The sequence below is a fragment of the Penicillium malachiteum genome (assembly GCF_028827825.1).
Source record: "Penicillium malachiteum strain IBT 17515 chromosome Unknown utg000003l:1.0-4950554.0:1.0-4952489.0, whole genome shotgun sequence".
Classification (NCBI taxonomy): domain Eukaryota; kingdom Fungi; phylum Ascomycota; class Eurotiomycetes; order Eurotiales; family Aspergillaceae; genus Penicillium; species Penicillium malachiteum.
The window spans coordinates 1,037,468-1,054,334 of record NW_026643096.1 but is presented as its reverse complement, the minus strand read 5'-3'; the positions used below and the strand labels follow the sequence as shown (position 1 = coordinate 1,054,334).

The window sequence follows — 16,867 nt, the reverse complement described above, 5'->3', positions numbered from 1 at the left end:
AAGGGACAGCTGAAACCCTCCACCGATAACGATAAAGCCGCGAAAATGATAGCAACAAGTATGAGATTTCGGATCAAAAATAGAATACATTATACAGAAAGAGGAAAAGATATCAAATCTCCAATTTACCCCAATGATCGATCTAACGGGCCACCCCGGGATCTGTTGGTTCATCAACATTCAACGCCCAACCGTTTCTTAAGTAAGCCGCCAACATCCGCCGATTTGCACTTTTTTACTACGAATCAAAGTTGCCGAGGCTCAATCTAAGAGACGGAAGCATTTAGTTTGCATTGGTGTTTGCAGTTTTGTTTGCATTGTACATGTGCATGTTTGCAAGAATATCTCTACATTAGTCCCTAACGGGTTAGCGGCCGATCGCTGTTACGCTAACTCCAATTAGGGAGACCCTTAGGTAACACTCCATGTCACGTGGTTTTCTTGTCCCACTCGACGGGCGAAAGCCGATCAAGAGCAAGACTCCTCTTTCCTATTTTACCTTGAATTATTCCCCGCCTAGCCCGCGTCCATGGGTAGTCGACGCTGGGATGTATGAGCCATTCTACTACGCCTTTGACGCTTACCCAACCGTCATTCCCCGAGTGAGGGTACGAGGCGTCATGGCTCTGTTCCTGGCAGTGTCCATTCTATGGGCCTTGATCTGGTGAGCTTACAATGGATCCGGAATCGCTTTTTTACGTCGTCTTCGTGCTAATCCCCGGAATAGGCTTCTTTACCGTGCGTGGCAAGTCTGTCAAACATCAAATGAAGTTTTGGTCGAGAAGCTGGGTCTAGATATTCCGCCGCCGCCGGAAGTCACCCTAGAGGAAATTACAGCTCGGGAGATCCGTTTGGCTTGGAAACAACCCGACTTTCATAATTCCATACATAAGCATATCATACAGGTGAATAATGTCAAAGGTATGTGTAAATTTGTTACGATCGCAACTCTTTTTTCATAATGGATGGAATTACGATGCTAACCAAGACTTTATCTAATAGTTGGCGAGTCAAAGCGAGCAGAGACTGCAGTGGAAATATTGAATCTTATCCCGGGAAGCATTTATCATATCTGTGTTTTATCCGTCAGCGCAGCAAACTTCCAGACCCCCAGTGCCATCCTCCATGTCCGAACGAAATCTCTTCCGATATCCAGAACTCAGCAAGATCCTCCCGCCGGCGGCCCGACAATTCGAGCATCAGTACCACGATCAACGGCCGGTCTGCCAACTCCATCTGCACCTGTAATGGCTCGCGAGCATAGTGCTGGACAACTACCAGGAAAGCGACCATCCGCGGGCCGTAAAGCGTCACCTGCGACTGCAACGGATTTTATGCATGGAAACTCTGACGAAACACCGAGGGGCTCGTCAAGAAATGATCGCGAAGGAAGTCTGGAAAGTCTCGCCGATCGACTGAAACTATTACAACAAGAAAATGAAAATCTCGAAAAACAAGTTACAGAGGAGGACGACGAGCATACTGTTCTGCTGAAAGATCTGGAGAAACAGCGTGACGAGCTGAAAAAGCGTGTCAAGGAGAAGGATGAGGTCAGTGGAGATCTCAAGAAGCATGTCTCGAAGCTGGAGAGCGTAAACCGCACTGTGCAAGGAGAAAAGTCCAAGCGGATGCGACTTCTCCAGCAGAAAGAGGCGGAGCGCAAGAAACGCAAGAACGACATCACTCGCTGGCAAGAGAAAATCACCCGAATGGCTAGCGATGCATCGCAAGTTCGAGAGGATAAAATTCGTCTGGAGGAGGACGGCGAGACTCGGGCTGAAGAAGCCCGCGACAAGGTCGCAAAGGAACAGGCGGAGATGAAAGTCATTGATGATGAAATCCAAGATAAGGGTGGTCGTATCAAGAAGCTTGAGGAAGAACGGCAGGGTCTTCAAGGCGGCGACAATGAGGACGGAAAGGAGTTGGACAGAATCGATAATGAGCGGGCTCGCCAATGGGAGCTGAAGCTGGGAAGCCTACATGCTAGATATGCTACTCTCGTTAATCTGCATGCGCAGGCCCAGCAACAGTACCAAGAGGCTCAAGAACGCCTCAAATGGCTAACATCCCAACGGCCTGGCAGCTCGGGTCCTTTTTCTTTACCTGCCTTGGACCTAGATATGTCGAACGCAGGAACGATCCGACCCCGTCGACACCGCAGCTCTTTAACCAGCAATGTTTCCTCGTCTTTGAATTACCACGGTGTCGAATCAGTTTTCCCTGGAGGACTTAACTATAATCCAACCTCCTCCAATTCCCCTACCTTCGCACCCTCAACTTTTTTCAATATCAAGAACGGGATGACTCTTCCAGGTCTCGCCGATCCCCCCGAAATCATGCGCTCTGATGCCGAGACCGCATTTAGCAATCCGCAAATGAGCCCTCGAGCGGACGCACTGCTCCCGTCAGACCTTCTCGGGGACGAAGAATCGCCCGAGTTTCCACGGCCCATTGGGCGCGCACGTTTTGCTACAATGGATTCAAATATTGGATTGGACAGTTTTGGCCATGGCCCTGTCTCGCCTACCTCTTCTGGGAGTAGACCTGGTAGTATCTTCGCTAGCCCGATGGAAAATCTCAATCGGCAGGACTCCGACTCTCAGCCGGGACAGCTGTCTACTGCTGAGGAAGCTCCAAAGAGTGCATCACGAAGACTTTCAGGAATTTTTGGTTTCCATCGTCCTCGTGGGAAAACCCTCGCTGATGAACCCCCCCATGCTGGGGACCTTGAAGCCTAACCAGAGCCAATCTTTCCCCCGCAATGTGGATGAGCTAGACCCGATCGGGTCACGACGTCGGAGACTTAGTTATACAAGCAACTGGACAAATGCGATGTCCTTGTTTCCTCGCAGTAACACGACCGGTGTCACTACTGACAGCTCTTCCGATCACGCGCCTTCTCGACGAGCTGCCTTTTCGAGCATCTTCTCCGGCGGCAAGTTTGGATTTGGCGGTGCTGGCAGCCGTGGCAATTCCGATCTTAGCACGGGGTACAATCAATTTAGTCCTCGTCATGATCCCATTGATCCATCATCTCTTCTCGGTAGCGTGCGGCGTGGCTCTCTTTCTCCACGACCATCCTCCACTTTCTCTTTCGATAATCAGAACCAGCTTCCTCACCCTTCTACCGACAATCGTCACTTTGGGTGGCCATCTACGGATCAAATTGGGCATCGTAACAGTCCTCTAGGTCTTGATTGGACATCACCATCGACATGGTCACGGGCGCCTTCTCGCCGTCCGTCAATCCAGTATGGCTCATCTGGACATCTACCAATGAGCCTTGCAGGAGAGCCTGATCTATTTGAGGACACCTACGATCGTCTTCCTAGGCCGCTGCAAGCACCAATTGGGACTCGTCCGTCATCATCGCATCGGCCAATCACCCCGAAGCTCAATCCTGCTGCACCATCTTTTATGGGAATATTCTCAGGGAAGAGATCCGATAGGGATAGAGACAGAGATAGAGACAAGGACTCCGATGTTCCTTTTGATCTTCATGTTGACGATGGGTCTCCTTCAGAGCCTCGTACCTCCCGTTCTCTTTCCCACTTCACAGGCGAGTCATATGAGTCTCTGGAGCGCATGCCGTCTAGCACGTCGGTAGACAATGCGTCCAAGGAATCTTTCATTCGCAAGATCACTCGCAAGGGCAGCTCAAGCAAATTCAGTTCATGGAAGGACCGGTCAGGATTCTTCTCGAAAAGAGGTGAATCATCACAGGGCGACATTGATGAAGATGCAGCCAACGAGGCCCAGCTAGCGAAGAGCATTGACAGCACTGTCTCTAGCGTGCCATCTGGAGACCGGTCCACTCGCAGCAGTCTCGGGTTTTTTCTCTCGCAAATCACGCAAGTCTGACAAGGCGAGCGAGACCAGCGAGCGCGCCAGTGAGACTGGCGATGAAGAGATCCAAGAGATCCCAGAAATTCCAGAGATTGTTTCTTCATGATCTGGAATTTTGTCCTTTCACTGTTTCCTTTCCTTAGATTCTGGAGTTACATATACCTGACGGCTTTGGCTGAACCGGATTACATTTGAGTCAGTAGCGATCTTTTTTAACAACATTCAAATATGAGTTAATATTATCCTCGGTGGTGTCCTGAAGTCTCAAGTGCTGTAGACTAGTATGTAGCAATTGATCCAGAGTAAGAACAAGATGCAGTACTAGTATTTCAAGTTTAATTTTAACTTATGAAAGACTTGTTGGATTCCTTCTAATGTTCGAGCTCTTAATTTCAAATGTTCGGATTTTCAAGAGTAAATTCTTCCCCCATTCAGCTTGAACATTTTTGAAGCTGTCAAACATCGTCAACCTTGGGAGAGTGGGTAGAGGCGGAGCGGGTCAACTGGATACCTTATCGCACAAAATGACTCGACACCAAAATCTAGCCACTCGACATCACTGCAGTCTGCAAGCTACACACCAATATGGCGAATTCAATGTATGTAGGTCAAGGATACAAGTTTTTCTATACACTGAACTAACCCTGCCAGGTATGAATACGTCAAGGATTTTGAGCAGCCCGATCCTCTGCTGCCAAATACTTGGATCGTGGTCCGCATTGATGGAAGAGGATTTCACAAGTAAGACTCATCACCCACCCAGAAGGATTCAAGTTCTCCCCAGTCTGAATCCGGCTTGTATCTTTGCAGTATAATGCTGCTGAAAGTCAAGACTTCGATCATCCAACAATGTTGAGCGCTGGCACACATCTAAGGTTAACATGAAACGTCATGTCCAACCTTTTTCTTTAACATCAGCTCCAACGTATGTTCAATCCGTCTAACCTTCATATTAGGCTTTCGGATTTCTACAAATTTGAAAAGCCCAATGACCGCCGTGCACTGGATCTCATGAATGCGGCCGCCGCCGAAGTCATGAAAGATCTTCCAGATCTATGTATCGCATACGGCGTCAGTGACGAATTTAGGTATGCCAGTTCTGTCATTATTATATCAAGCTTTTTTACTAACCATGTCTCCAGCTTTGTCTTCCATCCCAGCTCTCAGCTCTTCGAGCGTCGAAGCGCGTAAGTAAACTCTCTTCTTCATTGCCATCTTGAAGGCATCCGCTTACAAAATCCAGGAAACTCGTTACGACTATTGTCTCGACATTCACCGCGCACTATGTCTATTTGTGGGCTACATATTTCCCTTCAAATCCCCTGAAGCCACCTTTTCTTCCCTCATTTGATGGGCGAGCTGTCCTTTATCCTTCCTCGCGCATTCTGCGGGACTACATGAGCTGGAGACAGGTCGATTGTAAGTTTTCCATACTTCTTATCCCATTATATCTATCTTATTTGGTGTCTTTTTGCCGGATGACTGACCAATTCGTTCAGGTCATATTAACAACCTCTACAATACTACCTTCTGGACAATGGTTCTGCAGGGAAATATGAGCAATACTGAAGCAGAGCAGGAATTGAAGGTATTTCTTTTCTACTCCGACTCGGACACTTCAAAATAGTTGGAGGAAACTTGAATGGTTTACTAACGCTCTTCTAGGGTACCGTTTCTTCTGATAAGAACGAGATTCTCTTCAAGCGGTTTGGCATCAATTACAATAATGAAGAGGAAATCTATAAGAAAGGCAGTGTACTCTATCGCCAGGTAATATGTTTCCAATATTTCTTTCTACGTGACTTCGCAGTCTAATGCTTGCCATTTAGTATGCACTTCAAGAGCCCAAGGCTATCCAGGCATCCACAGAAGATGAGGCTGTAGTCCCAGAGGCACAGCAATCCAAGACGCAGCAGGAGAAGTTCAAGAAATTGCGCCGTAAGGCACAGGTGGTAATTGATCATGTTGATATCATTAAGGATGAGTTTTGGGAGCGTCGGCCGTGGATCATTTCTGGCAAACCGGGCAAGTTGCTAGAGTAGAATTGATAATGCGAGTTTAGCCGAAGAAAATTCAGATATGTCTATTCATGATTCTATGGACATTTTAACCAAACAGAAAGGGTATCTTGATCGCGTAAAGGAACGCGTATGCAAAGTCTATACATCCCAACTTCTAAGTATACAGGATATGTCCAGCTCAAGTGCTTTTGCTCTTCTTTTCCTTCTTCTCCTTCTTGTCCTTCTTATCTTTCTTCTCCTTTTTTGATGTTGAGTCTCCCTTCTCAGCATCATCGCTGTCTTTAGTCTTTTTGCTCGACTTCTTCTCCTTCTTCTCTTTTTTGCTCTTGGAGTCTTCTGTGCTATCCACTTCTGTCTCTTCTTCCATCGAGACAGGTGTAGGATAATCCTCCTCATCAACCGAGCGCTTTGTCTTCTTCGATTTCTTCACGTCACCATTCACCTCCTTAGCCTTCTTCTCCTTCTTCTCCTTCTCCTTCTTCTCCTTCTCCTTCTTCTCCTTCTTCTCCTTCTTCTCTTTTTTCTCTTTCCGCCTTGATCGGCGCTCCTCCTTACTCTCCTTCTCCTCATCCGAAGAGCTAGAAGAAGCAGATACCGAAGTGTCTCTGCTATCCACACTCTCCTTAACCTTCCTTCTCTTGCTCTTCTCCTCTTTCCGCGCAGCTTTCTCCGCCTTCTTCGCCTTGCGCTCATCATCCTCATCGTCATCACGCTTCCTCTTAGACTTCAATGTCTTGCTCTTGCTCTTCTCCTGTTCCTTCTCCTTCAAATCTTTCTTCAGATCATATGTACCGGCTAGACCCTCTCCACGCACGAAAAATCGGTACAATTCACTCGTAAGCGCATTTGCAGTCGGTGTCGCAGCAGGCGCTTCCTCGCCCACACTCTTCAGCGCATCTTCGAATCCGCGTAGCCACCATTGATTCGTCGCAGAGTCCTTGGTCACTTTTTTGCCCACGCCGTGGTTGTTCTGCTTCCGGGCTACCAGAATAGGACGTGTAAGACCGAGTCCGCCGTGTGGTCCGGGTCGCGAGTTTTTGTTCAGTGGGTTTCCGGGGCCATCCCAGCCGTGGCGGATTAGGTATGCTTTAGCATCCATTGTATAGATGTGAGGATTGGTCTGTGGTTTCGAGTTGACAAGAGTAGAAGGGTGGAGTTTGCGGTGTGGTGGGTGTGCAGGCTGGGCCGTGCACTTGAGAGTTCGAGGTTGAGTTGATTATAGATTTTTCTCACTCTCTATATCAGTTTGAGAGGATTTCGCTTGGTATTTGGGTTGAGGGTGTTTGTGATCCCTTGGAGAGAAAAAAGTTCGATGAGAAAAAAATGGTTCCTGGGCGATAAGGATTCTCCGCTCTGATAAGTGTGGGTCAATGGAGGTCACATGATCTCCTTTCTATGGAATCTATGGACTCAATCACTTGAATTTGAGGTTCGAAGTCTGCGTATAGTTGAATTTCTCTCTATTCTCATAGTTTGTCTGAAGGCTAAATTGCCTCGAAGTATTGCTGTATGTTCCTATCTAGTATATACGAGATACCAGGTCAAATGGCTTTCTAAGTAGGTACCGTCCAATATTGATCAATAAGCCATATTGAAAGCCCTAGAGGTCTACATTCAACAATTTTTTCAAGTTTTTACTATATCAAGTATACATACTTGCTGCTATAGATGACTTCACATGTGCTTGAAATGAATTTTGGTAGAAATTAAAATGATAACATGACTCATTGTCTATTTTCGTCCAGGTGCCTACCGGCCGAACCCCCACGGTGCACAGCAGACAACCCCAGTCCCGGTGTCGTTTGCCCCAGGACTTAATAAGGTCGGAACCGGTCTTTCTGCTTCTTCTCCTTCCGAGAAGTCTTCGAGCCAGTCTGAGCCTGGGCATCACCCTCTGTGGGTTTCCATACCCGCACGAAACCATCTTCACCGCAAGTGATGACCGATTGAGTCTGTAGAAATTAGTATTAGCCAACGATTTTTGCCACAATAAGACTTTGATAGGGTTTTCTGATAAAATAAAACATACCTGCTCATCAAGATGTACCGATCGCACCACTTCGTCACCGTGGGCACCGGGTAAGCGCCACAGGTTATCCATGTCAAATTGCCAGTTGGGACTAGAGACCAGTGGTACCAGATCCAACCGCTTGTCACTGGAGATTAAAAAAAAGAGAATTGCATTAATAACCAGACAAATCCATAACAAGACACGTGTGGGAGGTCCCAATAAGAACTGGTTAGAAACATACATTTTATTTCCGGCCGCGATATACGGTCCCTGTGCACCGACGCAGACCTGCACGACATATTCGCAGCCCAACGGGTCACGCACATCGTTGAAATCCGTAGGCTCGGGCTCTTGGCCAGGCTCATCAGGGTTTGTGGCGGGGTGCACGGAGAAATGCTCGTCGTGGCTCAGGGCATAGATGGTATGTTCGGAAAGGAAGCCTGCATGGTGTACTGAGCCGTGGTTGATCACTTGCACTAAGGCCTCGTCTTCGTCGGTTACTGTTGTATCATAGATATTGACAAGCCCGTCCGTGCTTCCGGAGAGTAAGATATTACTGCGAGTCGGGTGATATTGCAGCTGTGTATCGTTCCGGCAGCGTGGCCGATGCCAGATTAGTATTTTTTGGAAGTCTTTGGGGCGATATACTTCCCCGTTAAGGGATGTCGGGACTATTGGGAAGAAGGTATTTCAAGTATACTACTCACCTCGGTGACATCGTCATTATGGCTCTCCACATATTGCTGGCGGGGTGCCTGTGGAGATCTGATATCCCTGCAGCATTAGTTAGTCATAAATTCCAGGTTTAAGCATGGGCCTATGTCAGGCTCATCGAAGGGATCATACCAGAGTGAAACAACGGCTTGTGATGATACAAGCTCTGTACCAGTCACAATGGTGTTGGTCTCCGGGTTACAGGCGATAGAAAGCACAGGAGCATTTCTCGCTAGAAGACCAAATGATTAGCCAGTGTATACAGAACGAAGATTTTACAGGGCCGATCCGGCCATCCTTGCATGAATATGCAGAAATTCTCCGATACCCGTCAAGCTGATCCCTGGATTCTGCAACTAGGGGGTTGACAGCCCGGAAAACACTCCCAGGTAGTGTACCACGCGTGATCAAAATAGGCCGGGATCATACAGAACCACCTCCTGTGGGGAAGCCAACAGACATGGAGATAGAGTATATCAAAATCGAGATCAATGAAAAAGCTTACCTGTCTCAACCTCCATCACCATCTTCGCAGATCGAACATCCCAGACTTTCATCTTTCCCTCTCGACCACCAGTCGCCAGCAACTGGGAGTCACCAGCTGCGTAGCTTCGTAACGAAGTGACACCTCCATCGTGGGTCTTTCGGGAGATTACCGAAATACCGCCATTGAGATTAGCGGCATCGAATAGACGCAAGGAATCATCAGATGAGATAGCGGCAAATGCGCCAGGCGCGGACGCCACAATAGAGTAAATGTAATTGTCTGCTGGGAGCGAGAGCGAAGAGGCGCCCGTTTCTCTCAGGGTGTACATTGTTGTAGATCTTCCAAGGTTGGATGCCCAATATGCACAGTTCTTGATAATCCCTTGCTGGGTTAAGATGAGAACTCCTTCCGGATTCGTATCAAGTGTTGGATCCTCCCTTTGGTGCAGCTGATGGATCGCTTGTGGCTGGTAGAAGGCTAGAAGCGCGGAATGATCGTCGCCGCGCGGACCTTTTTTCTTTTCTTTTCTTTTTTTATGTTCTCTTACTCGGCAATGAGGGTGCCGGCGGTGTGAGATCTTTTGTGTTGGTTCACTACTGGTGATGTTGAGGTTTTCTCTCTATACTGCCAGTGGGAGGTTTAATCCGAAAATTTCCTTATTTGCCTTGCGTGGGGCTCAGCACACCGCTGTCTATTTGGTGTGTTTATGGACGAATACAGTAGAATATGCAACAACAAGAGTTTAGAATTACAGTAGAAGTTAAAATATGATATGAGATTTTTATATTCTTTTTTTTGTCTCTTTTATGAGAGGAAATTATGAAATGTGTGAACAATCCACTTATGGGTGGTCCATGAACTACGGAGTAAATAGCGTGGGCTCTCCTGTCACGCGTATCATGACGCAGAAATGCAAGCAAGCGACTCATACTCTATTTCATAATCTTAATTACTCCACTTAAGCATGATTCATGATCGTTGATTATCTGGTATGCACTGCACAGATCTCCACGCGAATCCTGAATGTATCAATGTACGGAGTACTCCGTATGTACGTCAATCCTTATCTCGAGCGCTGGCTTCATATTTACCCGGATCTACCACCCCGTACTCCATAACTGATTTGAATTTATAATGAATTTGACCTGTAACTCTGCTCCGTACGGAGTCAGGATTTCAAAGACCGAAGTCCATATGTGTGGATCCAAGTCAGCACCAATCAAAGTCCTTTGGTAGTAAAAGAGTCCAGGATCTTCGGGGACTCGAGTTAAAGATTCCGTATGTCACTCCGTACATACAACATTTGAATGTAAATGACCCAGATGCCCAGGTGTACATGTATACATGTACTCGTACCTATGAATTCAGAGTAAGCATCGGTTTTAAATGGATTTGACACCCCAATGAAAATTGCGCCCATCTCTGTAAACCCCGAACTGACAAGTGGTCATCGCCCGGGCGCGGATCGACAAAGTACATCCCGACAGGTCACCAGCTAAAACCTTGCGCAGCAAAGCGAAGTGGGGTACTCATCCGTCTTCGCAATTGGTACTCGACATCCCTGCAAGGAAGCAGCTGAAGACCAGGGGTTGCGCCCGTGAAACGAGAAGAACAAAGAGGGGGATTCTGCGAAACCCAACCACAGAATACACATCTCTTCACCGTTCCTCTGGGTTTCCCAGGATTCATGTCAGAGTTGACAAAGACAAACCCAATTCGGGAGGATATGGAGGAGAAAAGGTGGATCCGGGACCTTTAGGCGTATCGCCGTCATAGCGATCTCGTAACCAAAGTGGAGGTCTGGGTAAAGCAGGGAAACCCAGAACCCAGAAAAGTGGGAGGCAAATTTGGGTGGGAGGAATTAGGCATATTAGGGATTTTTTTTTAATCAAAAATCTAAAAATCCGTGGCAGCGGCTGATCCAGTCTCTCGGGGCCAAAAGAGGAGTGTACAATGAGCAGGGATTAGAGGGGAAACGAGATGGGAAAACGAGATGATACATAACAGAAGTTGAAAGGTTACTATTTGGAGATCTTGGGTGGTAAATTGGCGTCCGATCCTCGTTTAACCAAATCCCAATAACCTGGATAACAGAACTGATTTATGAGACCATTCAATCGGGCACGATTTCCGTAGTGGGGAATCGGGAATCTTTTTGATTCGTAGCGTCACATCCATGGACCCAAGGCTTTGGGACAGTTGAGGGGGGTATAAGAAAAAGAGACTTAAGCTGAGGGATGCAGGGATTCTATGGGACCCCAAGTTCAATCGCGATGCACGAAATCAATTGGGACGCAGGTTGGAAAGGGGGGGGGGGGAAACCATGGATCTTGGGTATCTGCGTCACTCCTCCCCGGTTCCCTAACCTGATTAAGCGGAGTTGTCCGCTTGTCACTCGATTTGGCAGAGATGATGGGGGCGAATTCCTCATGCGTGAACGAACACTGGGTACCATGCAGAGAGGAAGTTTCTTTAGCATATCCATTCCCCTGGGTTATGCGGTCTGTGCTGGAGTATGTACCATGTTCATGTCATTTGTACTGTGTATTAGGTACTCATAATTTGAATACTCCTTTGCTGTTAGATATGATCAGTCTTGTCTTCACGGGGTTTTTTCTTTCTGATTTTCATTTTCTTACTAAATGATTTGTTTTTCCTTATCCCCCCGATGATGGACCAAAAAGGACCCAGAAGGAGGAATGTAGGCTCCAGACGGTCCGCGTTCCCGCCCGGGGTGGGTCTCAGTATACAGGTCGATCACTAAGACAAGGATGAGGTTTGTTCTAGAGGGAAAGGGAAAATGAAAAGGAAGTTATAAAAAGATCGAAAGAGATGGAAAAAGATTGAATATCGGAAGAATGAGATGATGATCCCGTAAACCCGAGACTCTGGATTGACCAGGTTCTTATGTCGAATGATCACCATAAGAAGTAAGAAGCTAGTAAAGTACTAAGTACTAAGTAATGAATAGGTTAAATACTGAATACTGGTAATAAAGTAATAACCTTGGAAAGTAATAAAGAATTAAATTTTATAGAAGAAAGAGACAAAAAGAATTAAAATAAAGAATAAAATAAAGATAAAATAAAGATAAAATAAAATAAAATAATTAAAAATAAAAAATAAAAAAAAAGGTAAAGCTGAAGTAATGTATGTACTTCTCTTCTTTTATTACTACCAAGTTCTATTTCGCCCCTAATCCTAATACTCTTTCTCTTTAATACCTTGAAACTTCATCCTCATCTTTCTCTCTTTCTTCCTTGTCGGCTCCTTTATCCGCCCCCACTGCTATCCGTGGGTCTAGCACACCCATCACGGGGAACCTCCCTGAACCCTTGTCCTTTGACGAATTCCAAAATTCCCCCGTCCTTGGGATGTGTGTGTGAGTGTGTGAGGGTTGGGGCTCTGTTCAACACTTTCTTTTTTTTCCCTTTTATATTCGAGTCCTTGATCTCGAGAGCTTGTATGGTTAGACACCTTGAGTGTTGATTCCTGCCCCTCGTCCTGGGCTGCAGACTGCAGTGGCTGGGAAAGCTTCATGGTACCAAGTACCTTTACTTTTCCGTTCTGTGCGATCATAGATCGTGAGCATTGGGGGTTTCGATCATCGTTGTACCCGAAGTCCCTTGTGTGACCCCCTCCTCCCTTATCCCTCTCTCCTCCGACCGTCGCGCGTGTGATTCTATCAAGAAAAAAAAATATCACTCTTTCAAGATGCCGTTCGACGACGACCGTATACGACATTTGCCTCCAATGCCTCCAATTATTGCGAATTCTCCTCCTCCAGCGAAAAGATACAAGTCCTCCGAGTCGACGCCTGCCAGCGATATCGGTCGCTCGAGGTATTATCATTCTGCATCCCTCCCATCAAGCGAAAGGGCTCGTTCACGTCAAACGTCCACCGCTATGGACATTTACACCATCACCGATCGAGATCCATCGGAGAGGGACCGTCGGAATGCTCGTTTCACCAGCAATGGCTCGGTCGCATCACAATCATCGCAAATATCACATATATCACATGTTTCCCAATCACCTCCTGTGATCATCAATAATCGCAAGTAGGTTGCTCCTATATCGTGTTACCCTAGTAGCCGCGATAGAATGAAACTCATTTGCTTCTCTTTAGAATCCCTGAAAAGTACCCTCCGATCGTCGAGAATGGCCGATCGTATCACGGCTATCACAAGGGCATGTACCTGCTTCCCTGTGACGAGGAGGAACAAGATCGCCTGGATATTTTCCATAAACTGATGACGGTCGCCCGAGCATCCGATGGGTTGATTTACGCGCCCCATCCTGAAGATGCGCGTATCCTGGATTTGGGCTGCGGAACGGGGATCTGGTGTATTGAGGTCGCGAACAAGTTCCCCAACGCATTTGTAGTTGGAACTGATCTGGCTTCGATGCAACCCGCGAATAAACCCAAAAACGTCGATTTTCATTCTCCAATGGACTTCGAGGGTCCTTGGGCAATGGGGGAGGATTCATGGGATCTGATCCACCTACAAATGGGAGCTGGGAGTGTGCAAAGTTGGGCGAGTCTCTATCGACGAATATTCGCCCATCTCCGCCCGGGTGCTTGGTTCGAGCAGGTGGAAATCGATTTTGAGCCTCGATGTGATGACCGTTCTCTTAGCGGATTGGCGTTGCGTCACTGGTATTCTGCTCTCAAACACGCAACCGAGTCCAGGAATCGACCCATTTCTCATAGTTCGCGTGAAACTGTTCGCAACTTACAAGAAGCTGGCTTCACAGAAATTGACCACCAGATGGTTGGCTTGCCTCTGAACCCCTGGCATAACGATGAGCATGAACGCAAAGTGGCTCGCTGGTACAATCTTGCGATCTCCGAGAGCATCGAGCCGATTAGTCTGGCTGCTTTTCATCGTGCCTACGGCTGGTCCGTTGACAAGATTCAGCGCATTGCTACTGATGTCAAGTCTGAGGCTTTCAACAAGGATATTCACTGTTATAATATCCTGCATATTTATCAGGCGCGCAAGCCGCTTGCCAATTAAACCATATGATTGGTGCCAAGGCGCACCATACGCCGTTTCTTGCATATTCTGTTCCTTTCGGACAGAAACTGGTTTGCATGGACATGATGACTTCGAGTCTGGTCGCGAGAAAGCCTTTCTCTCCTCCGGGGCTTCGGTCGCTGTTGAAAATCACCTAGCATCTGGGATGCAACGCCACATGAGTGACCACAGAACCCTTCCTCCAAGCCAACCCTGCATCCCATTTATGACCGAAATCTCACTCGATATCCTGGTCACGCCAGCCTGACAGGCAGCTTTCAAGGATTGAATTAGAGACAGGATCGACCGGCCCGAGATCATATTCCATCTACATCTGATGAGATGTCGAATCATCGGAGTCAGAATTTCCACAAAAAAAACGGAGATATTACCTCATGACTTGCTTTTCTATTGGACTTGTTTTTTTATTATGCTACTTCAGCATGGTTTTGGCGTTGGGCCGAGTTTGTTCCGTTCCGGCTTGTGGTATATACCCAGGGTGTTTCACCTTAGCTTCTGTGGTTATCTTTGCTAGCCAGACTATTTGTCTTTGTGAATCTTTTGGTCTTGTTTGACACCTTCATGTAACTTTTAAATAGCATCGGTTATATAAGGACATTCCTCTGAATGAGTTCAGCTATCTCAAACTCGTGTCTACGTGCTTCAAAGTTTACTACCACTGGCAGTAACTTGAATATAAAGATGCATTCATCTCAGTCACCGAAAACGTTGTTGATCAGCCATCTTGTGTATACTGAGTTAGGAGTAGGTCATGTAGAATCCGAATAATTCGAATCTCTTTCGTACTTAAGAACTTGAAAATATGAATACATCAACTCAATTCATTGAGATGGTATCAAAAACTTGGATGCCTCAAACGCCAACAAAGAATACCTCCCTGAACGCCTCCTTGTATGCATGCAACCAACGAACTGATAAACTTTTGTCTCTTAACGCCGGCGGTTTCGTCCAGAGCCACGGGAAGCACCACTCGCGCGAGACTCCTCTGCCTCGGTGCCTTCACGGCCTGCACCCGGGGTTCGTCGCCGCATAGTACCAGGTCCAACAGCGATAATTTCCTCCTCGCTCTCACTATCCGAGATATCCAGGAGAACAGGCATACTAAACGGCACAACGTCCCCATCCTTAACATTATCCATTGTGATCGCATCCGGCACCTCATCTTCAAGATCCAGTCGGCGCTGATGCACCTGTTCAGCGGGGTGTACGTCAAACTCGTCCTCCCGCTCCATGTATTCCACGTTCTCTTCGACTTCACTGAAATCCGGCGCAAGTGCTGACCATTTCTGTGGACTTATGATCGACCAAATGTACACGCATCCGGATTCGAGTCCACAGGCTACCACCATTGGTCGACCCGGGTGCCACTCGACGACACCGAGTTCCTCGCGTGGACCTTCGAGGATCTTAACGAGGGATCCATGGCTTCGTTCCCAGACGTAGATATCGGGATTCATGTATGTGGTTGCAGTGACGAATTCACCAGTCGAGGAGAATGTAACGTGGTTCCAACTTAAGCGGTTAACAACATCCTGGAACTTGTGTTCCACGTTAAGTTTTATTGCGGCGGGTTCGAGGTCAATGCCTAATTGAGAGAGGTCGGGCATTATGACGGTGCGGATAACGCGATCTGAGCTGTTTACTAGAAGGTCTCGTCCGTTACTAGCGAGGCGAAGGAGGATAACCACTCCGTTGCAGAGACGCATGGAGTGAATGGTTGTGCAGGTTTCGGTTTCGATGATGTTGATCCATCCTTTGGAGGTCCCGGCAATAATGTGGTTTCCGAAGGCTGTGAATATGGTGACGCAGGTTGACTGCTTCGCATCTTGGGCGGCTTGCTTCGCTGCAACTGCTGGGTCTACTTCTTCGCCGTTTGAAGGCAGAGCTCGATGTGGAGCGGAAGGAAGGATTCGTTTAATGGGTGTTTCTCCGGAGACATCGACCAGGACGGGCTGGTCTTCAAAGAGGGAGGCAACGAATAGAAGACTAAATTGGAGTTGAGAGGTTAGTGATTAGAGCAATAGGGGCTTCTAGCTGGGAGTGGTGAGAAGACTGTACTGGTTGAATGGGTGCAGCTCAGCGATGTATACTGGCGCCTCAAATCTAACTATCCGTATGCGAGAACCGTCTTGAAGATCCCATAGGGTACATTTCCAGTCCTGTGAGGAGGTGAGGAGGTAGCGATCACATCGAGACCAACTGCGACAGCCATTAGTATTCCCTGCTTGAGTGAAGTGGGGTTTCGCTATATTGCATACCTGAGAGACTGGATCTGACGAGTATGACCCTTCAGCTTGCGCGCGACGCCATTTGTCTCGATATCAAATATAACGACAGTTCCATCCACCTGTAAAGCACATATAATCAGCGCCATTCCATCTCCATTGTATTGAGCTTGTCATTGGCGTTTTCAAGTCCTTGGAGGGTATACGAACTCGTCCGGATGCGAGGTAGTCACCGGTGTGACTAAACTTCAAACATGTTGCATGGCCACTCCCTAGAAACAGTTAGCACTGGTTTATGACTCCGTAATTGTAGGGCGCGCTTACTGAGCTTCTCAGTCAGTGTATCAGGATAATCCTGAGCCAAAATAAACGGGTCAATTAGCGAGAGATTCATTGCGGGGGCGCGTGATATGATGCAGTCTCAAGAAGTGCCAGCCTGGAGCAATGGCCAGGGTTTTAATGAGAGGGTCATTCAGAATCCACAGAGTCCCAATAAAAAAAAACCTCAAAGCCTGAAGGTT

The 16,867-nt window shown here is 47.3% G+C and overlaps 7 protein-coding genes across 7 annotated transcripts; 4 read left to right on the top strand and 3 right to left on the bottom strand.

Moving 5' to 3' along the window:
- Nucleotides 1-425: 425 nt before the first annotated feature.
- N7483_006718 (fibronectin type III domain-containing protein) lies at nucleotides 426-2,738 on the top strand (the record flags this gene model as incomplete). Its single annotated transcript, XM_057090155.1, has 3 exons — nucleotides 426-664; nucleotides 728-921; nucleotides 1,003-2,738. 3 exons carry the CDS (start codon nucleotides 426-428, stop codon nucleotides 2,736-2,738), a joined length of 2,169 nt encoding a protein of 722 aa, XP_056944896.1.
- Nucleotides 2,739-2,832: 94 nt separating this feature from the next.
- N7483_006717 (uncharacterized protein) lies at nucleotides 2,833-3,952 on the top strand (the record flags this gene model as incomplete). Its single annotated transcript, XM_057090154.1, has 2 exons — nucleotides 2,833-3,809; nucleotides 3,871-3,952. 2 exons carry the CDS (start codon nucleotides 2,833-2,835, stop codon nucleotides 3,950-3,952), a joined length of 1,059 nt encoding a protein of 352 aa, XP_056944895.1.
- Nucleotides 3,953-4,431: 479 nt separating this feature from the next.
- N7483_006716 (tRNA guanylyltransferase) lies at nucleotides 4,432-5,888 on the top strand (the record flags this gene model as incomplete). The annotated part of the gene is made up of 8 exons (XM_057090153.1): nucleotides 4,432-4,445; nucleotides 4,498-4,587; nucleotides 4,803-4,934; nucleotides 4,989-5,033; nucleotides 5,090-5,265; nucleotides 5,346-5,434; nucleotides 5,512-5,616; nucleotides 5,676-5,888. 8 exons carry the CDS (start codon nucleotides 4,432-4,434, stop codon nucleotides 5,886-5,888), a joined length of 864 nt encoding a protein of 287 aa, XP_056944894.1.
- A 157-nt stretch (nucleotides 5,889-6,045) lies between these two features.
- Nucleotides 6,046-6,966, bottom strand: N7483_006715 (uncharacterized protein; the record flags this gene model as incomplete). Its single annotated transcript, XM_057090152.1, has 1 exon — nucleotides 6,046-6,966. The coding sequence occupies one exon, from the start codon at nucleotides 6,964-6,966 to the stop codon at nucleotides 6,046-6,048; it is 921 nt and encodes a 306-aa protein (XP_056944893.1).
- A 715-nt stretch (nucleotides 6,967-7,681) lies between these two features.
- N7483_006714 (WD40 repeat domain-containing protein) lies at nucleotides 7,682-9,407 on the bottom strand (the record flags this gene model as incomplete). The annotated part of the gene is made up of 6 exons (XM_057090151.1): nucleotides 7,682-7,819; nucleotides 7,897-8,023; nucleotides 8,120-8,457; nucleotides 8,586-8,652; nucleotides 8,725-8,824; nucleotides 9,098-9,407. The coding sequence occupies 6 exons, from the start codon at nucleotides 9,405-9,407 to the stop codon at nucleotides 7,682-7,684; spliced, it is 1,080 nt and encodes a 359-aa protein (XP_056944892.1).
- A 3,425-nt stretch (nucleotides 9,408-12,832) lies between these two features.
- On the top strand, nucleotides 12,833-14,100 carry N7483_006713 (class I SAM-dependent methyltransferase; the record flags this gene model as incomplete). The annotated part of the gene is made up of 2 exons (XM_057090150.1): nucleotides 12,833-13,140; nucleotides 13,209-14,100. The coding sequence occupies 2 exons, from the start codon at nucleotides 12,833-12,835 to the stop codon at nucleotides 14,098-14,100; spliced, it is 1,200 nt and encodes a 399-aa protein (XP_056944891.1).
- A 950-nt stretch (nucleotides 14,101-15,050) lies between these two features.
- N7483_006712 (Set1-mediated histone H3-K4 methylation subunit Swd1) lies at nucleotides 15,051-16,740 on the bottom strand (the record flags this gene model as incomplete). The annotated part of the gene is made up of 5 exons (XM_057090149.1): nucleotides 15,051-16,107; nucleotides 16,180-16,320; nucleotides 16,380-16,468; nucleotides 16,557-16,618; nucleotides 16,671-16,740. The coding sequence occupies 5 exons, from the start codon at nucleotides 16,738-16,740 to the stop codon at nucleotides 15,051-15,053; spliced, it is 1,419 nt and encodes a 472-aa protein (XP_056944890.1).
- Between the last annotated feature and the right edge of the window lie 127 nt (nucleotides 16,741-16,867).